Here is a 20,260-nt window from a genome sequence, read left to right as displayed (position 1 = left end):
ACCTTAGCAGCGAGGTGATCATAATCGGAGACCTCGTACATACCTGCCTCCTTTTTGGAGGGCGTAGAGGCGGTGATGGCTCTTTCGTTGGTCCATTGGTAGTGATTCTGAGCCATGTCTTCAATCAATGCATAAGCCTCCGTATAGTTCTTGTTCATTAGTGCTCCACCTGCAGCTGCATCAACAGACATCTTAGTGGTATATGTTAGGCCATTATAAAAGTGTGGACTATGAGCCACTTTTCTAAACCATGGTGGGGATAAGTCTAAGCATTTCCTTGAAACGCTCCCACGCATCATAGAGAGATTCCCCATCTTTTTGGTTGAACCGCGTGATTTGGTGTCTTAGTTTGGCGGTTTTAGAGGGGGGAAAGAATCGGGCAAGGAATGCTCGCCTCGTCTGATCCCATGAACTGATGGAACCGACCTCTAGGGAATGGAACCAAGCGCTAGCTCTATCCCTTAAGGAAAAGGGAAAGAGGTGAAGTCTTACGGCTTCTTGGTTCTCTTTTATGGTGCCACTGAGTCTAAGGAAGGAAGAAATATGGAGATTTGGATCCTCAGTGGGTGATCCAGAAAACTGATTTTGCTGCACCAAATTGAGTAGTGCAGGCTTGATCTCGAAATTGTTACCCTCAACCGTCGGGTACACGATAATAGCTTGTGGCTCCTCCGTTGAAGGAGTAGCATACTCTTTGAGAGTGCGTTCAGCCATAGCAATATTATTTTGTGCCTCTCTCTTTTTCTTATGCAAATATCTTTCAATCTCAGGAATAAATTCTCCGAGACTTTTACTTCTTCGCATAAGAAATCGAGAACCCAAGAAGTTAATGGTAACACAAGGAAAGAAAGAAGTAGAAGAAAAGAGGGAGAAGAAAGAGTTCTAATCACGAAGAAAGAGTTAATTAAATTAGTTTACTCCCCAGCAGCGGCGCCAAAAACTTGATGAGATAAAACCGCAAGTGCACGGTCTTACCGAAGTAGTATGAAAAGAGTATCGTTCCGACAGGGAGTAGTTTAATTCAATTAACCTTTGATGATGATTAGAGGAGAAGCAAGTTGTAAGTTGGGGTTTTCAAACGATTGAAAGATAATAATATAAAAGGAGCCTTGGGATCGTTGGTTCATCTAAATGACAAGTCCTTCACAAACCAAACTATAAGCTTATAACTTTATGTAAGACCTAATTTCTCAAGACAGTTTCTCTTTTGTTCCTCTAGAAACCAAGCCTATTTCGCTGACTTGATTACTATTAGATTTTGGTTCCTCTAACAACCAACCCTATTTCGCTGACTTGATCATTATTAGTTCCCTTGAAGATCGAAACTATATGTCTCAAAGATTGCAAAGACTATTTCGCTGCCTTTGCAATCCTTGTCTAAATTCACTTGTTCGAATATCAAAGCTCCACTTTCGTTTTATGAATTGATATTTGAGTTGATGGATAAACAATTATCAAACCATCCACTTTCGTTTCCACAGTTTGATAATGGTTGATCCATGTTAAAGCGGTGAATTTAGATAAGAAATTAGGGTTACATAAGATTAAGGCTTAGAGCTTGGCTTGATTAGGATTATGTCATTTGTAACATCCCAGACTGCTTTTAGCATTGTCGACTGACCCCACAAACCAACACGAGTCTTTTCAGCGTGTTTTGTCCTCACTCGCACGCTTACTGGGAAACTTCCCGGTAGGTCACCCATCCCAAAATTGCTCCAAGTCAAGCACGCTTAACTGTGGAGTTCTTATGGAATGAGCTACCGAAAAGAAGATGCATCTTGTTGATATAGGTAGTACCCAACAATTCCTATAAGCATTCCTTCAACCATGTAGTCCCATACCTACACGGCCTCACGATCCCTCTCATTCCGATGTGATTCGATTCCTCTAGAAGCTGTCGGGAGCCGCTCATTGTCGTGCCTTGTGCACCGGCGACCACTCCCCGCCCTCGTCAGCCTTGGGTGTTACATGCCCACCAACTTCCGCTTGGTTCGTCCCCGAACGACACCGTACTGGGAGAGGTCTGCTCTGATACCATTTGTAACATCCCAGACTGCTTTTAGCATTGTCGACTGACCCCACAAACCAACACGAGTCTTTTCAGCGTGTTTTGTCCTCACTCGCACGCTTACTGGGAAACTTCCCGGTAGGTCACCCATCCCAAAATTGCTCCAAGTCAAGCACGCTTAACTGTGGAGTTCTTATGCAATGAGCTACCGAAAAGAAGATGCATCTTGTTGATATAGGTAGTACCCAACAATTCTTATAAGCATTCCTTCAACCATGTAGTCCCATACCTACACGGCCTCACGATCCCTCTCATTCCGATGTGATTCGATTCCTCTAGAAGCTGTCGGGAGCCGCTCATTGTCGTGCCTTGTGCACCGGCGACCACTCCCCGCCCTCGTCAGCCTTGGGTGTTACATGCCCACCAGCTTCCGCTTGGTTCGTCCCCGAACCACACCGTATTGGGAGAGGTCTGCTCTGATACCATTTGTAACATCCCAGACTGCTTTTAGCATTGTCGACTGACCCCACAAACCAACACGAGTCTTTTCAGCGTGTTTTGTCCTCACTCGCACGCTTACTGGGAAACTTCCCGGTAGGTCACCCATCCCAAAATTGCTCCAAGTCAAGCACGCTTAACTGTGGAGTTCTTATGGAATGAGCTACCGAAAAGAAGATGCATCTTGTTGATATAGGTAGTACCCAACAATTCTTATAAGCATTCCTTCAACCATGTAGTCCCATACCTACACGGCCTCACGATCCCTCTCATTCCGATGTGATTCGATTCCTCTAGAAGCTGTCGGGAGCCGCTCATTGTCGTGCCTTATGCACCGGCGACCACTCCCCGCCCTCGTCAGCCTTGGGTGTTACATCATTTAGACTTATCCAACAATCCAAAGGCAAAGAGAAGTCTACTCACTCATTCATCATAGACATGGGGAAGAAGAGACAAAGCATAAAAGTAAATGACAAGAAAGTAAAAGAAAAGAAAGGAACTTTTATTAAAAAAGCAATTGTCACTTATTGAATTCCAAGAAAAGATGAATATTTGTGATGGATAGCTACTCTATTTATAACATACATTCGACTTAAAATCTAAGCAATTACATTACTGGAATGTTCCACAAGAAACTGCGGGCTAAAATATAGTAGCTTAAAATCTAAGCAAAAGCAGCAAAAGTGACTCTGGAGGGTGGCACGGCCGTGCCAATGCTAGCACGGGCCGTGCCAAGCTTCTGACTTTGGGGAGACGTATTTTTGTCTCTGAATCTTCGTATTTTCGTACTAAATCAGCTCCAAGTCCCTTTCTTTTGCTCCAAGACTCAATCCATCCAATATTCGTTCCTGAAATATAATAAAATGCAATTTGTAGTAAACTAACTCAAAAAGGAAATAATACTAATATAAAATAAAATAAAATCTATTTAAAAATAAACTAAATAACATATAAAAATAGATATTAAATGACTTATCAGGAACTTTGTTGCATGCTTTTCTATTCCTTACGTATTGCTTATGAATTTACATGATTAAGTTGTTAGTTGGATTTTTATGAGATGCTTCGATTGGGCAACACTTCGTGCCAAGACTATTTTAGATGTTTGAATAAATTCTGCTGCGAAGTATTAAATATTATGTTGTTGAATTTTGAAGGAAAATTAATTAATTATTCCAGTTATATATTTAAGAAAAGAAGTGTGACATTCCGTTTGTGATGAATACTCTGATTGTTTAAATGAAATTTTTACGTTGGAAAATGGGGTGTTACAAATATGACCTCGAGCAAGAGTATAGTCAACAAATAAAAAATAATAATGAGAATTGTTTGCTTTCGGAAGGATCGAAGGGAAGACTGTAACGCCCACTTTCGTTTAATCGTTATTTAATCGAGTTTAGGCAATTATATTATAATTATATAATATATGCATGATTTTGATATGTTTTGATGATTTGTGGTGATTTTGATGATTTGATTGATGACGTGATAAGTTATGAGTTTTGGAGGATTTGATAAGATTAGAGAATTTATTTTATTGTTAAATAAAATAAAGATTTGAAAAGAATATAAAATATTTAGTTGAGGGCTGTTTTGATATTTTAGATAGTTTTGGGGGTGAAAGTGAGATAAGATAAGTAATTTGGAAGAGATATAAATAGGAGAAGACCTAATATTTTAGAAACTCATTGTACGTGAAAACTTTTGGAAAAGGGAGAAAAGCTTAGAAGGGAGAAGAGCATAGAGAGGGCTGCGATTTCTTCATAACCAGGTAAGGGTGAGACTAATAATTCAATAATGTTAATTACTGTAATTCTGATGATTAGTTGACAAAGTTAGGATTGATTTAGAGAAGTTTTGGAATTAGGTCAAAACCCTAAAAATTGATGATCAAACGGTAAAACTTGTTAGATTAATGAAAGAACCGTCCTTTAACCTTAGAATATGTTTAGGATGAATTCTGGAATCAAAATTAGGCTTTGAATCATGTTGTGTGATGGATTTTTGAGAAAAACCCTAGTCTGCCCGTGCTTCTGTTCATCGCTCGCCACGGCGAGTGATGATCCTCGCCTCGCGAGTGATGAACTTCATCGCTCGCCACGCGAGCCCCTTCCCTTCGCCTCGCGAGTTGTTTGGTGCAACTCGCCATGGCGAGCAATCCTTCCTCGCCTCGCGAGCTTAGGCAGAGTGCATGTCATATTTCGTGTTTCGACCTTTTTAGTTGAATCTTGTATGCCTTTGAGCACCTGAACATACCTAGTATTGATTAGGAATGAATGTAGGATCAGAGGGAACCCAGAACAACCTTAGTTTGGGAGTTGAGTGGTACTCGCCATGGCGAGTAAGTACTCTCGCCTCGCGAGCACAACCAGGATGAACTTGTTTATGTGTTTATGCGATCTGTGTCGCACTTGTTGATCAAGAGTGAACCCCTAACTGGTAATGAGACCTAGTGATGTCGTTTAATGCAGACTGTAGAGTTGTTTAAGTTATATTAATATTAATTGAATATGAACTATTGTATTGTATATTCATGCAAGATAAGAAGATGTGATAATGATACAAATTATGTGCTTTGATATAATGATATCATCTTGTTATGTGACCTATTTATGCTGCTTCCGTTATTTAACTAAGTGCATAATTATATGATGAAGTTTAGCTCCAAATTATTGGATGCATGTTGATAAGTGATTACGATGTTTTGTTCATATGTGTCCATGCATAGCATATCATTGAGCTTAGTCCTCACCACGAATATTAGGAGCTTTGTCCTCCGCACGTTTTATAGGAGCTTTGTCATCCGCACGATTAAAGTATATTAATACTTATGATGACGATTGGTACCACATGCATATAAAGAGTCTAGGAGCATTGTCACATTGTCATGATTAAGATGCCTTGTAGATGATGAATGAATGTGTGATTACGTGATAAGTGTTCATTGATTATGTTATGTTGTTTATAATGATTGGATATATGATTACGTGATAACTGTTTAGCATTTATGCAAAGTTAATAATGGAATGATTATGATGTTAATTTATGATTCGCAATTACATTGATTAATGTTATTTTATTATGAAATCTCACCCCTTCTGCTTGAAAATGTTGCCCTTCGTATGGGTAACTTGCAGGTGATCGTGCTTAGTGTGCAGTTGCTTCTGTGAGTGGCCTTGCCTCACTGTGTCGTCTAGGTCGCTCTGATACGTAACGGGATGGGGTTAATGCTATAACATGCTTCATTCTTTTACGTGAACTGCCATGATAATTTATGCTTTGATAAACTCTTTTGAGATACTTGTTGGGCCTGCGTGCCAAAACGTTTATGATTTATGTTTATGATTTTCCGCTGCAAATGTTTAAGATATTGGTTAAATTATTATTTAACTGTTGGATTACGTTATATGTGATATCCCGTTGCTTGATGCTTACTCTGATAAATGTTATGCTTTTAAAGAAATTTTAAATATTGGGAAAACGGGGTGTTACAATTAGTATCAGAGCAGGTTGGTCCGTCCGGTCAATTAGAGAGTCGTGTCGAGTCTTAGTAATATTTATATTACTATCTTATGTTGTTCTTGCTACTTTGGTAGAATCTCGGAAATGGCTGGAAGAAACGATGCTGCGTTAGCTGCTGCTCTACAAGTTGTTGCCCAAGCTGTGGGACAACAACCTAACGTGAATGCCGGTGCGAATGCTGAAGCTAGGATGTTGGAGACGTTCATGAAGAAGAACCCTCCGACTTTCAAAGGACGTTATGACCCTCATGGAGCCCAGACGTGGCTTAAGGAGATCGAGAGGATTTTCCGGGTTATGCAGTGTACGGAGGATCAGAAAGTGCGGTTTGGTACTCATCAGCTAGCCGAGGAAGCTGATGACTGGTGGGTTGCTCTTCTGCCTACCCTTGGGCAGGAGGGAGCTGTTGTGACTTGGGCTGTTTTCAGGAGAGAGTTCCTGAGAAGATACTTTCCGGAAGATGTTCGCGGGAAGAAGGAGATCGAGTTCCTTGAGCTGAAACAAGGAAATATGTCCGTGACAGAGTATGCTGCCAAGTTCGTGGAGCTGTCTAAGTTCTATCCGCACTATACCGCTGAGAACGCTGAGTTCTCGAGATGCATCAAGTTCGAGAATGGTCTGAGGCCCGACATCAAGCGGGCGATTGGATACCAACAGCTGAGAGTTTTTCAAGATTTGGTTAACAGCTGCAGGATCTATGAGGAGGATACCAAGGCTCACTACAAGGTAGTGAATGAAAGGAAGGGCAAGGGACAGCAGAGTCGTCCTAAGCCGTACAGTGCCCCCACTGACAAAGGTAAACAGAAGATGGTCGATGTTAGGCGGCCTAAGAAGAAGGATGCTGCGGAGATTGTGTGCTTCAATTGTGGTGAGAAGGGCCACAAGAGCAACGCCTGCCCCGAGGAAATCAAGAAGTGTGTCCGGTGTGGTAAGAAAGGTCATGTTGTAGCTGATTGCAATCGTACAGACATTGTGTGCTTTAATTGCAATGGAGAGGGTCACATTAGTTCTCAGTGTACTCAGCCTAAGAGGGCGCCGACTACTGGTAGAGTCTTTGCTTTGACTGGGACTCAGACAGAGAATGAGGATCGTTTGATCAGAGGTACTTGCTATATTAATAATACTCCTTTAGTTGCTATTATTGATACTGGTGCTACGCATTGTTTTATTGCTTTCGATTGTGTTTCTGCTTTGGGTCTTGATTTTTCTGATATGAATGGAGAGATGGTTGTCGAAACTCCGGCTAAGGGTTCGGTGACTACTTCTCTCGTATGTTTGAAATGTCCTTTGTCTATGTTTGGTCGTGATTTTGAAATGGATTTAGTTTGTCTACCTTTGAGTGGTATGGATGTGATTCTGGGTATGAACTGGTTAGAGTACAACGTTCTTATTAATTGTTTTAGCAAGTCAGTGCATTTCTCTTCCGTCTAAGAGGAAAGTGGTGCGGAGTTTTTATCTACTAAGCAGCTGAAGCAACTGGAACGCGATGGTATCTTGATGTTTTCATTGATGGCTTCTTTATCTGTTGAGAATCAAGCAGTGATTGATAGGGTGCCGGTGGTGTGTGAATTTCCTGAAGTTTTTCCAGATGAGATTCCTGATGTGCCTCCAGAGAGAGAAGTTGAGTTTTCTATTGATCTTGTTCCTGGAACGAAGCCGGTCTCGATGGCACCTTATCGTATGTCTGCTTCCGAGTTATCTGAGTTGAAGAAACAGTTGGAAGACTTGCTTGAGAAGAAGTTTGTTAGACCAAGTGTTTCACCTTGGGGAGCGCCGGTTTTGCTAGTAAAGAAGAAAGATGGTAGTATACGGTTGTGTATTGATTATCGACAGTTGAACAAGGTAACTATCAAGAATAGGTATCCACTTCCGAGAATTGATGATTTGATGGATCAGCTAGTGGGTGCACGAGTTTTCAGCAAGATTGATTTGAGATCAGGTTATCACCAAATTAAAGTAAAGGATGAAGATATGCAGAAGACAGCTTTCAGAACGCGTTATGGTCACTATGAATATAAAGTTATGCCTTTCGGTGTGACCAATGCACCTGGAGTGTTTATGGAGTATATGAATCGCATCTTCCATGCATTTCTGGATCGGTTTGTGGTTGTGTTTATCGACGATATTTTGATCTACTCCAAGACTGAAGAAGAACATGCTGAGCATCTGAAGATTGTCTTACAAGTGTTGAAAGAGAAGAAACTTTATGCTAAATTGTCTAAGTGTGAATTCTGGTTGAATGAAGTGAGTTTCCTTGGCCATGTTATTTCCGGAGATGGTATTGCTGTGGATCCGTCTAAAGTCGAAGCTGTATCGCAATGGGATACTCCTAAGTCCGTTACTGAAATTAGAAGTTTCTTGGGTTTAGCTGGTTACTATAGAAGGTTTATTGAAGGATTTTCTAAGTTAGCTCTTCCGCTAACGCAGTTGACTTGTAAAGGTAAAACTTTTGTGTGGGACGTCCATTGTGAGAAAAGTATTTTATAGTATTTTTTTTAAAAAAAATATATAATTTTTAATACGAGCCGGCCCGTTAAGCCCGCGGCCCGTGTAGGGCCGGGCTTGGGTAGTATATTTCAAGCCCATTTTTCAACCGGGCTTTTTGGCCCAACCCGAAGCTCGTTAGGGCCGGCCCTAAACGGGCCAGGCCGCCCGTTTTAACAGCTCTAAATGGGACAGTGGACTTCTAACGTGACCACTATCAACATTTTCATATGGTTTTTCTAAAAATAATTACCATCAAATTTAAAAATGATTAATATATATTCAATATGTAATTTTAATAAAAAGGGATATATTTAATTAAAACTTTAAAATTTGAAAATATATAAAGTATTAATTTGGTTTAATTGAAGGAATAAAATTACGTTTGTTGTTGTTGATGAGAACTGGGGCCTTGAGCCATTATGTATCTATTATTCATAAATGTATTATTTTATAGACAAATTTTAAATTAAATCACATATCACTTTGAGCCATTAATTGAAATATCAATTTTTGTTTTAATACTTGTAAGATACCCGTGAGTTTACATAAATGTCTTTTATTCTTAGTATATATATGCGCAAAAAGAAAGAAAATAAAAGAAATAGAAGTAGAAGAAGAAAAAGAAGACGACGACGAAGAAGAAAATACTAGACAAATGAGACCAACCAAAAATTTAACGTTGACGATGTTCATCGTCTAAGTTCAAAGTGATATGTGATTTAATTTAAAATTTGTCTATAAAATAATACATTTATGAATAATAGATACATAATAAATAATTGTAATAGATTTTAGAATTTACTATTACTTTATATTTCTAATATATATAATATTCATTTTCAAATGACATGCATGATTTCAAAAGTCATATTGAATACATGCAAATGAGGAGCTTGCATTCTTATACAGTATGTGATGGTAGTTGCATTTTATTTTTAATGTGATGGTGGATACATGTATGTTAGTTGGTGGTCTTTGTAAATAAAATGAATGACTCTTATAGTCATATTTAATTCGATAGAAGAAAAATCAACTGTGTATGATTTATCTAATACTCAAAATTGATATATATATATTAATTTTTTTTCATTTCTTTATTTACTATTTGCAACACCTAATTTTTTAAATTAAAATTATCAATTTTTGATTAAGTTCATAGTTATTAAATTATCAATCATAATAAGTTAATTAATACATGATAGATTTTACTCACTTTTTTGGAGTTTAGATTAATTGAACAACTGTCTCCTAGAATTGGAAATAAAATTTCGTTCTTTTTAAATTTTTATCCAACTTTCAAAATTTAAAACATTAACATCATAATATCAAAAGAATACAAATATTTAAATTTAATTTTTTTCGAAGAAAATTAAAAATAATAATGATTTTCTATTAAAAAAATATTCTAGAAAAATAAAAAAACATCAATCATACAAAATAATTGGAGGTAAAAGTATTTGAATTAAATTTTAATCTTTCAGTCATGTGGTGTCTTTAATATCTGTCAATATTTTTTAGTTCATTGTATTGGATCATCAATAAATAAAAGTCCCATTGTGCATGCCTTACTCTAACGATCAATTTTCCTTTTTCATTCATTTATTTTAGGGTAAGTGTTTTACCCATTGTAATATAAGATATTTTCGATTTTTCACCCTGTAAATATTGTTTTTTAGTTTTCGTCCTTGCAATTTGAGATTTTTTTATTTTGGACCTTCATCGCAAATTTTGCCCCTTGACATTTGAGAAATTTCGGTTTATCCCTCTGTAATTTGAGCAAATTTCGGTTTACCCCTGTTACATCATCGATTTTGTACTACCAAAATTCATGAAGGTCCAAAACCAGAAATCTTCAAATTATAAGGACGAAAACTAAAAAAATAAAATATTTACAGAGTGGAAAACCATAAATAACCTATATTACAGGGGGTAAAACACTACCCTTTATTTTATTATCTTTGTATTAGATTTGGATCCTTTAAAGTGAGCAGTCCACTTTTAAATATCAATTAAGTATATATAAACGAATATGTAAAAAATTTAAAGTAGATATTTTAGGTATATTATAACAAACTATGAGTGTGTTGAAATAACGATGCTTGATTTTATTCTATTATAGTAATTGTAATTTTTTATTTTATTTTAATCAATAATATATAAAACATTGTGCCTATGACTCTATTGATTGGGGTTATCTAGTGGCGGTCATGAAACAAATGGATTTTTCCTTGAAGTAGAGGAAGTGGATAATGAAATGTGTTAGTACAACCTTTACTTCAATGTTGGTTAATGGTAGTCTAATCGACAAGATTCTGATGTGCAGAGAGACCCTATCTCGTCAAGGAGACATTATCTCACCATTCTTGTTTTTGATAGGGGTGAAAGGTCTGAATGCTATGCTTATTAGAGTTGTTGTTGACACATGTCTTTTTCAAGTTAGAAAATTAATGAGGCATCCTCATTTGTGTTTTGCGCCTTCAATTAGCTGATGATACTTTGCTTTTGAGAGAGAATAACTACAGAAATATTCGAACGTTGAAAGCAACTTTGATACTGTTTGAACTAATCTCAGGTTTAAAATTAAGTTTTCATAAGAGCCTTTTGGTTGGTGAAAGTGTCACTAGTTTTGAATTATAAGATTGGTCAATATTCGTTTGTGTACCTGAGGCTTCCTAGTAGTGGGAATTTGTGAGGTATGTTGTTTTGGAATCCATTGATTAAGAACATTCGTAAAAGGTTATATGCTTGAAGAGTGAAAACCTATCCATGAGCTACTTCAAGGCTCCCACAAGTATAATTTATATCGTTGGGGGAGGGGGAGGATGACGAAACTTGCAAAATACATTGGATAAACTGGGACAAGGTTTATTCTAGTTTAGAGTACAAAGTTTTTGGGGTTACAAGGATTAAGGAGTTTAATTTAGCTTTTTCTAGGAAAATGGTTTTGGCTCCTATATGATAACCATGGTGGGTTGTGATTTAAAGTGACTACTAAATACGAGACTGATGGAGGACATGTTAGAAGAAAGGGTCGATTGTCTTTTATCTGGTGGAGGGACTTGTGTGATATCGTTAAAGGTGAAGGCGATAGTGGCTCATGTTAGTTTAATGATGGGTAGGTTGTAGAATTTGTGATGGTGAAAACATATCTTTTAGAGTTATCCGTGTTTAGATGATGGGGTGTTGTGGTAGATATTTAGATGTTTGTTCGAGCTAAGTGTGGATGGTAATGTTTATGTGGCGGAAATGAGGAGGGAAGTTTGGGAGGGTGACGAGGTGGAGAAGGAGACTGTTTTCTTGGAAGGAGGAATATTTGCTAGATACTAGTATACTTCATAACATTTTTTTCGAAGGATAACATAACCGACATATATATTTGGAAACATGACCATGTAAAAGGTGGCTATCATATTCTTACGAAAACATATATGCTTCTTGTCGACATGCATTCAAAATTAATTTGGATTAAAGTAATGTCTTTCAAGATGTCACTCTTGGCATGAAGAACATATTATAAGAGTATTTCCACAAAGGACAAATTAATTCAAAGAGGAGTAACTCCATCCGATTTTGTTTTGTGCTTGAGCGCGTGCGGGACAAAGGAAACAATCATAAATTTTTGGAGTGAGACTTCTTTGGTAGCATTTAGCATCTCGTTTATCATTGGTTGGGTATTTCTATCCTTGTTCCATCTGACATTGGATGTTACACCCATGCTTTTTGGAAGGAAATCCATTCTTGTTTTGTTGGCCTGTCTCAGGGTCATATGAAAGGAGCGTAATTCAAGAATTTTTAACAACAAAGTGTCTTCTCAAGATTCACTTCTCAATAGTATTAAGCTCAATTCTTGGTGTTGGCCGAAGGCATAAACTAAGTTTCTCTTTTACTTTTCATTATTGGATGATTAAACCATCTCTTTGTAAATGTTACAACAATTTGTAATTTTTTGTTTTTTCCTGTTTACTACTCCCACTCATTGTATTTTTTATGGTTAGACTCATCTTATGCTTAACTAGTCTAACTTTGATATACTCCCTCCGTCCCATAATATGATAAGTAAGTCATTTGCAAAAAAATATTGTCTTAAAAAAATTGACCCTTTCCATTTTTCAAAACAATAATAATTATTTTTTTCAATTATAACTCTAATTAGTATTACTTTCATCACTCCCAATTCAATATATTCTACTTTTCATTTATGATAAGAAAGAATGCACCAATATATGACACTCAAAACTATTTTTCTCTCTTTCACTTATATATATATATATATATATAATTTGTGTGAAATGAACAAAAGACTCACTTAAAATGAGACAAATGGAGTGTTATGTACTTGGCTTCTTCAAAAAGATTTTTTTTTTTTAATTGATATTTAACCAAAAGTAAAAATTATTTACAATCATATCACAACAAATAAAATATCTAGCAACTATTAATATTTGGGTTAATTAAGTTTTTGGTCCTTATAAATATCATCAGTTTTGTTTTTAGTCCCTATAAAAATAAATCACACTTTTTAGTCCTTACAAAATTTTCCGTTAGTGTTTTTAGTCTTTGTTAAATTAAAAATTGTTTAATTATGCTTAAAATTTTAAATTTTTTAATGATTTTTTACATACTTGTTTAAAATATTATAAAAGGTTCCACCACAATAAATTAGCTCAAAATTTTATTTTTAGTTCCAAATTTTCATTAGTTTTATCTTGAATTTTTGGCGTTTTAAAAAAATTATATTTATTTCATTACATGTTAAAAAATTCTAATTTTTTATAAAAGAGATTATTATAATGTTCTTAACATGTCTGTTAAAAATCATTTAAAAATATAAAATGATTGTTCTTAAAAGTATAATTAAACAAATTTCAATTTAACAGAGACCAACACATACTTTTAGTCCTTGTAAAATTAAAATTTGCTTAATTGTGCTAAAACTTTTAAATTTGTAACATATTTTTCACATACTAGTCCACCCTATAGTACATAATTTTCTCTGTTTTTTTTATTAATAATATTACGTATTGGAAAGGCGGTAGAGGATGGGGGTTTATGTTGGATGCCAACCTAGTTGGGATGCTTCAGACTCACCGGGATACCTAACCTTTCTCTTGGCCTTTATCAAAAAAAAAAAAACTTAGAATATTATACAAAGTTGCTCTGCAAAAAAGTAACTTAAAATTTTATTATTAGGTCCAAATTTTCATTGATATAATCTTGAAAATTTGGCTTTTAAAAAAATTCATATTTAATTCATTACATGTTAAAAAACTAAATTTTTTTACAAAAGAGTGTCTTACAATGTTATGAACATGTATGTAAAAAATCTTTCAAAAATTTAGAAGTTTAAGCATAATTAAACAAATTTTAATTTAACAGGGACTAAAAACACTAACAGAATTGGTCCCATAAATCTTCAGTCGTTTACTATTTTGGTCATCTCCGTTAGTTTTTTAATGTGTAACATTTCTGATATAATTTCAACCGTTCGATTGCAGGTCCATTATATACAATAGTGAACCATCACCACATAATTTTTTCCCTCTCTTCATCTTCTTCCTTCCACCGGTTCTTCTTATTCATACAAAATTCAAGGATTTTATTTTTATAAAAGGAAATATTTTATTAAATAATTAAACCAACATTACAAATGGGCATACATTTCCATCATTATTACCATCTTCATCCCTCTTCTTTGCCTTCATTTTATCTGCAACTTCGAAAGCCAACTCTCGCAGAATCCATTTCTTTGTCTCAACAATTAACAACCTTTCCTTGTTCCTTCTATGCATGTTCAAACCCAATTACAAAAAATCAGAGGTTGCACAAATAACTCCTAAAAATATGATTTTTAAACAAAAAAAAACATACAAAACAAAACCAGATTATTGTTCTTTCTTTCTGCTGAATGAAAATGAAATTGAAATTAATGGAAATCATGCATATTCCATTTTCACACATTTTTTTATGATGTTGTTGTTGTTGTTTCAAAGCACCATGTTGTTGTTGTGTTGTTGATGTGCTGAATTTGGAGATTTTTTTTTTTTTTTTTAATTCATGATGATGATGATGAAAAGAATCAAAAAGGGTTGAATTTGATTTCTTGATGTGTTGTTGCTGCTATTGATGATGATTTCTGAATTTTTGTAGAAAAAAATCTGGGTTTTAATTCTATTTGAAGGTTTAAGTGTTTTAATTTGATGAAATTTATTGTTGTTTTAGTTTGAGTTTTCAATATGGTGCTACTGATTTTTTCTGGATAGGATTGATGAAGATGAAGAAGAAGATGAGAGATGAAGATGAAAAAATGATAAAAGTATTAGGTGTTAGTGGTTCACAGTAAAGTACAATAGACCCTACATAATTCAACGGTCCTCATTTAAAGAAAAAATCAAATGGTTAAAATTAGAAAATTTAATAAGATCTACAGTGAACCATCTTTAAATATGGTTCACCTTAGATTTTTTATGTTAAAAATTAACGGAGAGGACCAAAATGGTAAAGGGCAAAAGATTTATGGGACCAAATTGAGACACTTTATAGTTAGGGACCAAAGTGAAAACCAAAAATAAATTAAGGAACGAAATGATGTATTAAACATTTATTTTTTATAGGGACTAAAAACAAAACTGCAGATATTTATAAGGACCAAAAACTTAATTAACCCTTAATATTTCAACTAGTTGACCCACCCGACCCATTACTTTGTTCTTTAGGGGTTGACCACCAAACCAAAAACCCTTTTTCTTTTGTTTTTGCATTCACGTGTGTGTTTTATTCTCCTCTCCTCTATATTCTGCTTTCTTTCTACGCGAGAATTGAAGAATGGCAATGGTGAAGTCACCAAAGAAACATGTTAATCTTTTTTACTCACTTGATTGTCAAGAACTTGCAAACAAAGTTGCTTCTCACTCACAAACTAACATCACTCTTCAGAATATCAAATGGAGGTTAGCTTCCTCTCTTTCTCATTGCTCTTTACTATTTCAATTTTCTGTTACAATTTGCTAATTGATTTGTGTACTCGCTGTTGACTATCATTTTTTATTTATTTTTGAGTAAGTAAGTAAATGTCGACACCAATAATAATTTGAGAAAATGACGTAATACAATGTGTCTGTGTGTGTCCGACACTAGGACACGCCTAATCCTAGGAGTGTCTATGTGATATAAAGCGAACTTTACTACTAGGACAATGTAAAGCGAACCTTGCTCACAGGCAGGTTCTTTCTCCAGAGACCTCTTTAATCTGTGTGATGTGTGATGAGGTGGTCGAGTCGGCCAATCATTTATTCCTTCACTGTTCGCTTGCGTTGAAGGTGTGGGATGGAGTTATGAGTTGGCTGGGATTTATGTTTCTGACTCCGCCAAATCTGTTAGTTCTGTGGGATTGTTGGGAGGGAGTTTCGAGTAATAAAAAGATCCGTAAAGGACTTAGAATGATTTGGCACACGGTTGTGAGGAGTCTTTGGAGGGCAAGAAATGATAGAATATTCAACAATTTGATGCGTGCGGCAGAGGAGGTGGTGGAGGACGTAAAGGTTCTGTCGTGGGGATGGGGGTTAAGTCGGTTGCAAATGCCGGCTTGCTTGCTCTATGAGTGGAATGGAACCCAAAAAATTGTTTGTTGCGGTAGGGGGTTGGTGGCCTGCTGTGCTTTCGAGGCTGAAGCTGTGGTATTCGGCGCCTGCGGTGCTGTTTTGGTGCTGCTGTCCGTGCTGTATATGACAGCATCGGTTTTCTGTTTAATAGCAGCATGGTTCGGCTACTGTCTGGCTTTTAGCAGGGCAGGTTTTATTTTGGGAGTTTTTAGGGTGTTGGTTTGGGGTTTTCCGGTATGTCGGTGACCTTTGTTTTTGTTTTCCTTGCCCGCGAGTTTGTTGTGCTTCTTGTACACTCTCGACGTGAATAAATTTTGCTGATTATAAAAAAATAAAAAATAAAAATTAGTCTTTCCTGAGTGACTGTATGGAAGCTTCCAGCAGAGGTAGATGCTGAGCTAAAAAAAAAAAAAAAAAACAAAGAAAGAGGCCGAGAAAGTACTATGATCAGATCAGATGTTAGATAGAGCTGGTAACTTATATATATTGGTTGTGATAAATCGGTATCTCTTTGATTTCATAAAATAGTGAACGATTCATTTTAGATAGAGGTGTGTTTTTTAACAGATACCAAGTCTTTAGTGATGACACTTTGTTTGTGGAACTAGAGAGATAAAAAAATGAGAACATGTATTTTGCAACATGAATATAAAGGCTGATTTCAATAGATTCAAACTAAAAAGCACTTTATTTTGAAAAGGATGAGGCTGATTCATAAAATAGGAAGGAAGGAGTATAAATTTAGTGGTGGAGGAGCTGATGTAAACATTAATGATGCAATGTACATCGGTGGTGAACACTGATTATTTCGTCTTAGAATTTGCAAGGTGAGACTGCCTACAATTAGTGATTTGGATCAAAATATGGTTTACGATAGAACACTATGGCGTAGTAGTAGGTTATCTTTTTTTTTTTTTTGCTTGAATAAATTATATTGCTGTTAATTGATTATGTGTTTATTTTTTATGTTTTTCATGACATTTGTCAGCAATCTTATTCTTATGATATTTAATTATGCTAATTACTTTAGTAGCAAGCTTAATTATACTCTTGGTCATACCAATTACTTGAATTATGTCATCTTTTCAGTATCCTCCACTGTATGATGAATGTTTTCCAATTTGACGAAATTGTAAACAGATTAGTTTTATGTTGCTTATCCAGGTCTTTTGCCGATGGGTTTCCAAATATATTTATAAATAATGCAGAAGAGCTTCGAGGTCAACATGTTGCCTTTTTGGCATCATTCAGCTCTCCGGCTCAAGTCTTTGAACAACTTTCTGTCATATATGCACTCCCTCGTTTATTTGTTGCTTCCTTCACATTGGTATTGCCTTTCTTCCCAACTGGATCATTTGAGCGAATGGAAGAAGAAGGAGATGTAGCAACTGCCTTCACCCTTGCAAGGATGTTGTCAAATATTCCAATTTCAAGAGGTGGCCCAACTAGTATAGTCATATATGACATTCATGCATTGCAGGTTTGTGTTTTTAATTCATTCAAAGGAAATTCTATTGTATTCTATACTTTGCTTTGCTTTACTTTGTGGTGTATAATTTAATTTCCTCATGAATTGCTACTATAGGATATACTGGTATTGCTCTCATTTAATTTGACTTACATAGGCTAAGTAGCAACATAATAAAACTTATGAAAGTTTCTTTATAACATTCTCTCTTAAACTTTTAGGAGATCATGGCTTTTATGTAGAAACTTATTGAGTTTTAAGAGTATGGTTAGGCTATGTACTTGATATTTTAACAGTGTACTAAAGTCTTTATTACTACTTATGATTTGAAATTATGCAGGAGAGGTTTTATTTCGGAGATGAGGTTTTGCCATTGTTTGAGACTGGTATTCCTCTCCTAAAGCAACGTCTGCTACAACTTCCTGATGCGGATAATGTAAGTATTTTGTATTGTTTCAATCACCTTTCTCAAACAAAAAAATGTTAAAAACTTACAACAATGTACTTTCTATACTTGGCAAATTTTCATACCTGCAGCCTGAATTTATAATTGTCATTACCAGGTAGTTATTGCATTTCCAGATGACGGTGCATGGAAGCGATTCCACAAGCTGTTCGACAATTATTCAGTGGTCGGTCTCTCATAAGAATCTATGTTTTTAATTTATTTTTTATTATTATTTTTTTTTATAGTTGTTAAATTTTTGGAGTGGCAGGTTGTATGTACAAAGGTACGTGAAGGTGACAAGAGGATAGTTCGGCTCAAGGAAGGTCATGTCTCTGGTCATCATGTTGTCATTGTTGATGATTTAGTCCAATCTGGAGGCACCCTAATCGAGTGTCAGGTGAATTATTAATTTCTTAATCGTAAAAGATGTATACTTATTAAAAAGATTTTATATATCTATGAAGATGATTACAGTTATGTTTGCCAGCTAAAAATAGGCAACACTTAGACTCGTTTGAGAAAACATTTTTTTTTCATTTTTAATTACAAGATTGTTGCATTGCTTTCATTTTTTTCTTGTTTTCAAATATTTGTACAGGATAGGTGAAAATAATAAAGGTTTTTTCCACTGATTCCGGTACAAATTTTTGAAAATGGTCAATAGAATGAAAACAAAATGGTATTTTATAATTAAAAGCGAAAAGTGAAATTGAAAATAGAGCATATTCTCTGACTAAATAGACGCTTAATCTCTATATGCTTGTGTGTACACATCAGCTTATGCCTATTTTCAATGCATGTCTCTGTATCGAAACACAACTTATCCTTTCTCTTTTTCCCCAGAAAGTTTTGGCAGCCAATGGTGCTGGAAAAGTGAGTGCCTATGTCACACATGGTGTATTCCCTAACCAATCATGGTTGCGATTCACTCATACAGATGGTAAGTCCTAGCTTAGTCTCATCAACTTCTACATTGCTATATTTTCATATATTTGAATGTTAATGTGATTTTATCTGTAACTTGCAGAAGCCTCAAAGAATGCCTTTGCATACTTTTGGATCACAGATTCGTGTCCAGTTACTGTCAAAGCTCTAGCGAATCAAGCTCCTTTTGAAGTATTGAGTCTAGCAGGGTCAATTGCTGATGCCCTTCAAATTTGAAGGCAAAAGTTGAGCTTTGTGAATAAAGGGGTTCTCTTGTACAACCTTTTCAGAGTTTAATCTTATTACCATAACATCCTTTCACTTATTATGTGCATTGCTATAAGCTTAGCACACTGAAACCTGTGGATTAAATTTCCAACATTTTGAACTCTATATCTTATTGAACTATGTTGAGTGTTAAGTACTAGCCATTTGAATGTAGAATCCCTCACATTACTATATCTTATTGAACTATGTTGTTTTAGGAAGGTGGTTTTTGAAAGTGACGACTAAGGTTTGGTGAAGAAGCTCACGGTAGGAGAAGAATCTAGATCTTATCTAGGAAATATTCTTAATTTTACTCCCTCCGTTTCAAAATATAAGCAAATTTTACTTTTTAGGTTCATGCAATTAATGATGTATGTGGTTCACATACATCATTAATTGCATGAACCTAAAAAGTAAAATTTGCTTATATTTTGAAACGGATAGAGTATTAAGCTGTTAAAATAACACTTTGAAATGTGTAACTTTACTTTGATAGGTCTATAGGATTCAGATAGAGTTTGGATAGGGAAATTTTACCCTATACCTCGTCACACTTACTTTCACCATCCCTACACATTTTCATAAATTTCAATTTTGCCATTTTTCTATTTAACCTTTCACACAATAATTTTTCACTCTCACTTTCAAATTTTTTAATCTCTCAATAAAGTATGAGTTCACCTCTACATGATATTGTTCCAGTTATGTATTTCAGATTTTTATCTTTTATATAAAACATTCCCGAAATTGTTTCGGAACTCATGTGTAGGTTTCCGAAATATTTTAAGAATACTCATGTGTAGGTTTCCGGGACATATGCCGGAATGCTCTTTCAATATTTTGAATAAAAATCCTTTTCCAAATAGTAAGCCTGATATATTCGTGTTCCGGTGTAGTTTTTATTTTTTTTTATTTTAAGAAATCACCTTTGTTGTTTGTCGCGTCATTTTTCGAAGATCAAAGCTATTTGATTAGCTTTTGACACACTAATTATTTCACGACTGAACATTTAATTTTTTAAGAAAAAGGGGAAAAAAGTTCAA

The 20,260-nt window shown here is 35.3% G+C and overlaps 1 protein-coding gene and 1 non-coding gene across 2 annotated transcripts; both read left to right on the top strand.

Annotated features, from left to right (window-relative positions):
• Positions 1-245: 245 nt before the first annotated feature.
• Positions 246-351, top strand: LOC120579790 (small nucleolar RNA R71). Its single transcript, XR_005645535.1, has one exon. It is a non-coding gene; the product is annotated as a small nucleolar RNA R71 (small nucleolar RNA).
• Positions 352-15,258: 14,907 nt separating this feature from the next.
• LOC120579729 (ribose-phosphate pyrophosphokinase 4) lies at positions 15,259-19,438 on the top strand. Its single transcript, XM_039832429.1, has 7 exons — positions 15,259-15,459; positions 17,275-17,590; positions 17,919-18,014; positions 18,142-18,210; positions 18,295-18,423; positions 18,870-18,966; positions 19,054-19,438. The coding sequence occupies exons 1-7, from the start codon at positions 15,335-15,337 to the stop codon at positions 19,185-19,187; spliced, it is 966 nt and encodes a 321-aa protein (XP_039688363.1). The 5' UTR covers positions 15,259-15,334; the 3' UTR covers positions 19,188-19,438.
• Positions 19,439-20,260: the final 822 nt, after the last annotated feature.

The sequence above is a fragment of the Medicago truncatula genome, chromosome 3 (genome assembly GCF_003473485.1).
Source record: "Medicago truncatula cultivar Jemalong A17 chromosome 3, MtrunA17r5.0-ANR, whole genome shotgun sequence".
Lineage (NCBI taxonomy): Eukaryota > Viridiplantae > Streptophyta > Magnoliopsida > Fabales > Fabaceae > Medicago > Medicago truncatula.
This window is presented reverse-complemented; position numbering and strand designations above follow the sequence as displayed.

What these genes read in the sequence shown, in the direction of transcription:
- LOC120579729 (XM_039832429.1), top strand. Translation starts at nt 15,335, where the DNA reads ATGGCAATGGTGAAGTCACCAAAGAAACATGTTAATCTTTTTTACTCA. An exon ending in CTTCAGAATATCAAATGGAG is followed by an intron (nt 15,460 to 17,274) that starts GTTAGCTTCCTC and finishes TTGCTTATCCAG; the next exon opens with GTCTTTTGCCGATGGGTTTC. An exon ending in TGTTCGACAATTATTCAGTG is followed by an intron (nt 18,211 to 18,294) that starts GTCGGTCTCTCA and finishes TTGGAGTGGCAG; the next exon opens with GTTGTATGTACAAAGGTACG.